This window comes from Channa argus, chromosome 3 (genome assembly GCF_033026475.1).
Source record: "Channa argus isolate prfri chromosome 3, Channa argus male v1.0, whole genome shotgun sequence".
In the NCBI taxonomy this organism is placed as follows: domain Eukaryota; kingdom Metazoa; phylum Chordata; class Actinopteri; order Anabantiformes; family Channidae; genus Channa; species Channa argus.
The window spans coordinates 1,203,828-1,212,551 of NC_090199.1; the positions used below are offsets into that span (position 1 = coordinate 1,203,828).

General features: G+C 43.1%; 1 protein-coding gene across 2 annotated transcripts; it reads left to right on the plus strand.

Moving 5' to 3' along the window:
* The first annotated feature begins 2 nt into the window (after positions 1-2).
* tbce (tubulin folding cofactor E) lies at positions 3-8,566 on the plus strand. Of its 2 annotated transcripts, none has more exons than XM_067498649.1 (17): positions 3-155; positions 330-575; positions 3,505-3,589; positions 3,900-4,064; positions 4,148-4,233; positions 4,739-4,838; positions 4,924-5,026; positions 5,383-5,459; positions 5,545-5,637; positions 6,058-6,122; positions 6,355-6,419; positions 6,509-6,661; positions 6,741-6,879; positions 7,088-7,156; positions 7,254-7,313; positions 7,520-7,611; positions 7,734-8,566. In XM_067498649.1, exons 2-17 carry the CDS (start codon positions 461-463, stop codon positions 7,827-7,829), a joined length of 1,563 nt encoding a protein of 520 aa, XP_067354750.1. In that variant the 5' UTR covers positions 3-155; positions 330-460; the 3' UTR covers positions 7,830-8,566. The 2 variants fall into 2 exon arrangements, with proteins under 2 accessions (XP_067354750.1, XP_067354751.1); XM_067498650.1 differs by having other exon boundaries at positions 58-155; positions 452-575.
* The last annotated feature ends 158 nt before the right edge of the window (positions 8,567-8,724 follow it).

Sequence of the window (8,724 nt, forward strand, 5' to 3'; positions counted from 1 at the left end):
TAAGTGATATGTCTAAGTAGTTTTAGCTTAACGTTTTGGAGGAAATAGGTACAACGGCGAAATGTGTCACTTCCGGTAGATCGCTGACGTAAAAATGTTTTGCTTGGGGAGGTGAAGTTAGCCCACTTCAGACGCCACATCTTAACACGTTACGGGTAATTCTATCATTTTTATTTCAATTTCAGGATTTTAAATGTATTTTTAATTTCTTCGGGGATATTGGTGGACGAATAAATGTAGCTAACGTCATATTCAAATTATATTAAACACCAAATCCGCCTGACACGCCTGAGTAAATACCCATCTTTAATAGTGTGTATTGTCCACAGGAGACACGGGAGACACGGGAGACACAGGCAGAACAAATAGCACAAAAAGCACAAACGCAGAGAAGGTAACGTTAACTTAAGCAGTAAACACTGTTTGGCTTCGGGCTATTCCTCCTCGGTAGGCGGCTTCGATGGGAGTTGACCAGATGGACCCGGAGGTTCCGGCCGACGCAGTAGGCAGGAGAGTGTCGTGTGGCGGGGAACGGGCCACGGTCCGCTACGTTGGCTTTGTACCACCGACAACAGGTAAAACCCGGGATGACAAATGGATATTTACCAGCTGTTTGGTTCTAATGTCTGATTTATAAGTGCGTTTTCAACTCACTCCAGTGCAGCATCTTCAGTTTGTTTGTTGCTGTGACACATGTTCAGGGTGTTTTGAAACTCAACTAACCAATAAGTACTAATTCCACATACCTGAACCCAGTATATCTGTAAACATATAACCTGATAACTTTGTCCTGGTGATTATTCTCATTTATTTTATTTTGGATGGTTTTCTTGTTACCTATTTTTTATATGAAGACCTTAAATTTTGCAACTTTGGAATTATTTGTAATCTAGTATTAGAGGCCCAGCAAAGCTGGTACACAGGGGTTATTATACCAGCTATACATGCTGACACTTGAGTCGTCTTCTTCTCTTCCTTTCGGCTGTTCCCTTTCAGGAGTCACAGTGAATGATGTTCCTCCATCTAACTCTGTCCTCTGCATCCTCTTCTCTCACACCAACTAACTTCATGTCCTCTCTCACTACATCCATAAATCTCCTCTTTGGTCTTCCTCTAGACCTCCTGCCTGGCAGCTCCAACCTCAGCATCCTTCTACCAATATATTCACAGTTTCTCCTCTGAACATGTCCAAACCACCTCAATCTGGCCTCTCTGACTTTATCTCCAAACATCTAACATGAGCTGTCCCTCTGATGTCCTCATTCCTGATCCTGTCCATCCTCGTCACTCCCAAAGAGAACCTCAACATCTTAAGCTCTGCTACCTCCAGCTCTGCCTCCTGTCTTTTCTTCAGTGCCACTGTCTCTAAGCCGAACAACATCTCTGGTCTCACCACCGTCTTGAACATCTTTCATTCTCATTTATACTCTTTAATCATACAACACACCTGACCTCATCTGTCAGTCTGTCCATCACCAGAGCAAACAAGAAGGGGCTCAGAGCTGAATCTTGATGCAGACCCACCTCCACCTTGAACTCCTCTGTGACACCTACAGCACCTCACCACTGTCTTACAGCTCTCATACATGTCCTGCACCACTCTAACATACTTCTCTGCCGCTCCAGACGTCCTCATACAATACCACAGCTCCTCTCTCGGCACCCTGTCATACACTTTCTCTAAATCTACGAAGACACAATGCAACTCCCTATGACCTTCTCTGTACTTCTCCATCAGCATCCTCAAAGCAAATACTGGATCTGTTGGACTCTTTCTAGGCATGAAACCATATTGCTGCTCACCTCTGCCCTCAGCTTTATTCCTCTGTAGTTGCCACAGCTCTGCACATCTCCCTTGTTTTTAAAAATGGGCACCAGTACACTTCTCCAGTCCTCAGCATCCACTCATTCTCCAAGATCTTGTTAAATAAACTAGTCAGAAACTCTACTGCCACCTCTCCTAGACACTTCCATACCTCCACAGGTTTGTCATCAGGACCAACTGCCTTTGCACTCTTCATCCTCTTCAACGTCCTCCTCACTTCACTCTTACTAATTTTTGCTTCTTCCTGCTCCACACCAGTCACCTCTTCTACTCTTCGTTCGCTCTAATTTTCCTCATTCATTGTGAGGTTGAAATCGGAAGAAAGTAACTACAGTTACTTTCAAATTACAAATGAAAATACAGTAGGGTGGTTGCTAAGCAACATTGGTTGAAAGGCACTGCATGCTAATTAGCCATGTGCATGTGCAGTGATTTGTATGGAGTGTAGATGACAGTGTATTTCTTTTAAACGTATGTTAAACCTGTAACATTGGTGTGGGATTTGAGAGCATATAATGTCTGTGGCTATGAGATAATGTTACATTGTATTTTTCACATTCTCTTTGTTTTGTATCGACCGGTTTTGACTGCTTTGAGACTGTACTGTGCATTGATCCTGTTTCAGTTTTGATACTTAAGAAAAATTCAATAAACAAGGCAAAAGAAACAGTTATTCCTTTGTCTCCTGTGGTTGACTTACGCCTTTTTCATGTTTCAAGCAGTTGTTGAAGCCAAGACCCCAGAAAACTTGACATTCATCAACTCTTCAAAGTTCTCCTTCCATCTTCCCATCACACTACTGGCACCTGTCAATACATTTCCATCCTTATCTTTAATCACACTAACCTGCTGCACATCCTTCCCATCTCTATCTCTTTGTCTGGCCAACCTGTACAAATCCACCTCTCCCTCTTTAGTGTCCAACCTAGCATACAAGTCCTCATATGCTCTTTGTTTGGCCTTTGCCACCTCTATCTTCACCTTACGCTGTATCTCCCTGTACTCCTGTCTACTCTCTTCAGTCCTCTCAGTGTCCCACTTCTTCTTAGCTAACCTCTTTCCCTGTATACACTCCTGAACTTCCTCGTTCCACCACCAAGTCTCCTTGTCCGCTTTCCTCTTTCCAGATGACACTCGAGTACCCTCCTACCTGTCTCCCTGATCACATTAGCTGTATTGGTCCAGTCATCTGGAAGCACCTCCAAACCACCCAGAGTCTGTCTCAGCTCCTCCCTAAAAACTTTTCCATTTTCAACTTCCACCACTTCGTCCTCTGCTCTGCCTTAGTTCTCTTCATCTTCCTCACCACCAGAGTCATTTTACACACCACCATCCTGTGTTGTCTGGCTACACTCTCCCCTACCAACACTTTACAGTCACTGATTGCTTTCGTATTTCAACGTCGACACAAGGTTAACTGTGCCAATTCAACATTCGGACAAAATGATCCGCTGTAGCGACCCTGAACTCACAGGATAAGCTGAAAGGACATGATTCACATGTTTAGTGGGGATGTGTTGTATGTCGGATGTCCTTCCTGACACAACCGTCTGCATTTATCCAGGGGACTGACACAAGAAGACACTGGCTTGTGTCCCCTTGTGGTTGCATTACATGTTGACACTTCACTCATTCAGAAAATAAAATACTTTAACCAAATGTTTGCTTTGTGTTTCCAGGGCTGTGGCTTGGTGTGGAGTGGGATAACCCCGAGAGAGGGAAACATGACGGCAGCCATGGGGGAGTCCAGTATTTTACATGCAGGTAGTCCTCAGCAGATAATGTCACTTTAATACTTCATGAAACTGCATGATAAATATCAGTGAATACATTTTTAGTCCAGTATCAAATGTTTGCGTTTGTCAGAAGACGATGTTCATTTGGATCATTCCTGTGAAATTTGAAGGCCGAAATAGGAGCCGAAATAGGAGCTGCATGTTTGAATCCTCAGTTGAATGTAACCAGACATTAGGACAGTTTAGATTATCTTTGACAATTATTTTAGTTTGATAAAATAAGTAATATCATGACATCATGACCCATGTGATTGTAAATGTTGAATCTGCTGTTTCAGACATCCTCAAGGAGGCTCGTTTGTGCGTCCAGCGAAGGTGAGCTTCGGAGTGGACTTCCTGACCACCGTGCGACAGGTGTATGAGATGAACACAGAGCAAGTGCAGAGTGAGGAGACCTCCATCTCCTCCACGGAGCTCAAATGGTGGAGAATCAAGGAGCGCAGGTATGTACAGGTAAACCCAGCCTCAACAACCAGAGTTGTTCGGAGAATGAAGAGCAGCTAATTTCACCAGTTTTTGCCTCTAGTCTTGACAGTCTTCCATCTGTGCTGCTGAGTCGCTGTGAAGTAAATGGTCCTGGGGCTGATGGAGAAATCCGGAGAACAACACCCAGTATCTTTCCACAGACAATTCATCTGAATCCAAAAAATGACTTTCTGTTTTTGTTGGGATCGTTAACAGCCATTGTTTCAGTGTTAACTTCTGCCACAGTAGAATCTCAGAAATATGAATGTGTTAAAGATCAGGACGAGATACTTCCTGTCGCCTTCTGCTCCACTTTGACATTTCCTCAGAAGTCTGTCAGAGTGTGATACGGGACACAGTTGTTTGGATTGGTGCTGTGAGTGTAAACTAACGAGCTGGTTACTGTAGGTTAGTGGAAAGGTAACAGCACAAGCTGGTTGTGTGATGTTTGCATGAACTTTTCCTTTTGCAATATGATAAGAACAATTACTGGTTTTGAGGACAGTACTTGGTTGTGAGGATGACAGCAGAGCCCCACCGTGATGCTGTTGATTGTGAAACCTTGTCTGTCCAGTGTGCAAGGGTCTTGGGACCTTTGTGATTGTTGAGTGAATGCACCTGTGCGGAGTGACACCTTAACAGCACTGCTCAGACGTCAAGTGGTTGGATCTGAGTAGGACACTGCTTTCCTGTTGGGAGGACGTGGCAGCGATCACACAGCAGCTGGACAGCCTGGAGGGACTACAGCTCAGGTACAGTGTCCTCTGAGGAAGAGCGTCTATGGCGCTTTTATTGTCGGCCTCTCATCACTGTACATTTTACTTGGTTGATTTTTAGCTACAACAGATTAAGTTTGCCCTCTGACCCCTCGGCTCACTTCCAAGCCTTCCGCTGCCTCAAAGTCCTCTCACTCATCAGCTGCAACCTCACCTGGACACAGGTACACAGCTCTGTGCCGCATGTAATCTAGAAATCTTTAGTTTCACTGAACAATATTGGTGAAAGGGTTTGTGAATTACACTGGTAATAACAATGTTGTAAATGGATCATATAACATTTTAATGATCAGATTACATTTTAATATTTAACTTTGAACAATTACTGCCTGACAAGTCTGTGGCATTCTGCTCATCAGCTCTTTTTATTCTGCATCTACTTTTAATTTTCCTTCTTCTTAATCTGGTGGCCTCTTACTAATGATTTACTCTGTCAGGTTTTAACAAAGCACTTCACTTATTTGTTTGAGTTTTTTTTATTTTCTTACTTCTCATTTTTACTTGGTTCCCCTGGGGTCAGATCCTGCAGTGCGCCCCCATGTGGCCACAGCTGGAGGATCTTTGTGTAGAAGAAAACAACATCACAGAGCTGCAGAGGTGAGGCTGCCATCTTCCCCTTTTTGTCTTCAGTCCTCCAGTTTGTTTGTGTTCGAGTTGTCCTGATCTTGTATCTCTTTCAAAGGCCGGTGGGGCTGCTGCAGTCACTGAGAAGTCTCAGCCTGGCCAATAATCCTTTACTGCAGCCAAGTGTGCTCAGTTTATCTGCTCTGAACAGGTACAACCCAGAATAAGTATAAGGAGGCTCACTTCCCTTTATTCCATTACTTCTATCTTTCTACCAAAATCATATATTAGCTTATGATTTTAGGGAAAGCCACACATATTAAAAGCAACACACGCTCATTTTCATATGGAGACTGCAGGCAGGTTGATATTAAGCATTAAAATGAACAGGAAAACAAAAAAGTAAAACATGAAGTTGTCACATATGTTATACAGCATAAGCTATAGAAAGTCAGGCACAAAAACACATGAGTGAAGGTGGAAAGTTATGATGTATGAAACAGTTGTCTGCATTCAGAAATGCTAAAGCTCCCAATGGATCAGTGCGGATTAATTCCTATGTTATGGAACTTTTCAGAATAAAATCTGCCAGCAGGTTTAATGAACGGGAACCTGTGCTGTTTTCTTACAGACTGGAGAATCTGAACTTGTCCAGAACCGGACTGTCTCACATTCACTTTGATGATGCTCCTCCTGGTAAACATTTGTCTCGTTTTAACAACTGGAATAATATGTTTAATATTCACAGTGAACCTCATCCTACAGCTAAACATACAGCTTCTTACTGTTATGAAAGTTCACTGGACCTCATGTGCTTCAAATTTTACAGAACAAAATTACAGAACATCGGAATAGTTTCTATCCGAATATTGGTGTAAACCTCCAGCTGGTGATAGTGCAGGTGAAAATGCTTATTTCCTCTCTGTAGGATCTCAAACATCCATGTTTCCAGCACTGAAGTATCTCAACCTGGACCAGAACAACATCACTGAGGTAAGTGTGGTTCCTGTTCAAATGCAAATACGACGATTAGCTTCGAAGAACACAACTTTCAGGAGTCATTAACTTATCCCTGCTCACAGTGGTGTGTCGTGGACGAGCTGGCCAAACTTCCCAGTTTGGTTAAGTTTTCATGTCGTGAAAACCGGCTTGTGAGCAGTGACGGAAACCCCAAAACAGCCACTCAGATGCTGATTGCCAAACTGGGACAGCTGATCATCCTCAATAGCTGTGAGGTGAGCGGTGTGTGTGTGTGTGTGTGTGTGTGTGTGTGAGTGTGACAAAGAGGTGAAACATTCCCATGGTTTCCATCAGATTCACCCTGAAGAGAGGAGGGGGGCAGAACTCGACTACATTAAGATGTTTGGAGAGGAGTGGCTGAAGGCAGGGGGTCCAAGTCAGACCAGCTCCCAGTTCACCAGTCAACACCCTCGTTACCAGATCCTCATCGACAGTGAGTCACATGACACTGTAGCAACAAATCTGAACAGAATTTCAACATTGAAGCTCATTGGATTAAAGGTTGAAAGCAGACAGTGGGCTGTGCAGGTGCACAGAGCAAACAGCTGATTTGATTTGCATAAAAGTGTATCAGTTCATTTCTCTCAGAACAGTCACTGTTCCTTGTCTTTACATTTCTGTTGCGATGATGTGTTTTTCAGAGTACGGAGCTCCAGAGGAAGGCGAGCTGAGGAAGCCGAAGCCGTTTGCCCTAAAGAATCAGCTGTTGAGTTAGTCCCACTTTTCTCTGCTCTCTTATTGGCTGCTACACAGTTTATACAGCCTATGAGTTCTCATGCCCTGGTTTTCCTCTTCTTCCCTTCTCAGAGATTACGTTTGTGTTTCCTGATGATGCCGACAGGAAGACGATTGTGAAGAATCTTCCAGGTAAAACGGCAAGAACATGAACTCCTACATCTCTGCTCTATTTGTCTTTCACTAGTTAGTTGACACTTCAAGCTAAACCTCCATCTTCAGCTTCCTCATTTTGGAGGAGAAACAGGCTAAATGCAGTGGCCATTCACACAATGGTTTCACATTGACCTAAACTATAAAGTCAAGGACTGAGATGTTAGTGTGTGTGCGGTCTGCAGACTCCATGGTTGTTCAGAAGGTGAAAGGACTCCTGCACAGACTGCTGAAGGTTCCTGCACCAGATCTCAGGCTCAGCTACACCAGCCCCAAGGTACCAGGTGTTTTCACACAACCAGAGTAAAGTATCCAGTTTGATACTGCTGATACTGTAAGTTTTCCCTGGTGTTTTTCCCTGTGGTTTCCGTTCACGGTTAAATGTTGGGTTTGTTGCAGACTGGGCAGACTGAGTTTGAGATGGACAGCGACTTACAGACTCTGCAGTTCTACTCCATAGAGGATGGGGACCAGGTGCTGGTCCGCTGGTCCTGAGCTCAACTGAGGGAGTGAAGCACCAGTCGACCACAGCAGAGTTGGAAGAGACGCCTCCAGGCTGAAATCCAGCAGCAGATTGTGGCTGTGAGGACACACAGACTCTCACTGAGGTGGATTTACTGCTATTAAAGGGACACTCAGACTGGATCTCTTCATATAATGAAACACACGTGTCAGCGGGACATTTACAGGCATCACAGAACCAGAGGAAGATCATCTGCAAGTAAATTAAATACTAAACAACCAACAACCAGACTTTACATCATTTATTTCTGAACACTCTGCTTTGACTTGTGTTTGTTGTTTAACATATTAACAGATTTCAATAGACATCAATTGATGAAGTCGTCAGTAACGAGAGAAATCGAAACTCTCAGGTCAATTCATGTACCGAGTCAGGAAGAGGACGAACTTCAAAAACCTGATTTCTAAATATTTAATGAGAAAAAATTCTCCCCAATCCAGAATTAATAATCATTAGTAATTAAATATATTTAGTATCTATAGTAAGAATCTGCATCTGCGAATGGAATAAAGCTGCCAGAATAATGTAATGGAATAAAAGTAAAACTTGCATAAAAAGAAGATACTCAAGTAAAATGACCTCTCAATTATGTACACGTAGTAGTATTTGAGGACGTGTCCCTAGTTCTTGTAGACCACTGTGTGTACTGCTTAACCAATGTGATTTCTTTCACTCTACAGTTAATGTGTAATAAAGTCTGTCAGATAACGATTTTCATATTGTAATTACACATAAACTGGCTGCAGATAAAGACCATGGGATCCAGTCAGAAGCTACAAGGAAACCAAGTAAGTCAATCTTTGTACAATACTGTACATAGTGTTTTATCTGTTCTCCAAAATGTGTACTGGTGTTTAAAGGTCTGAG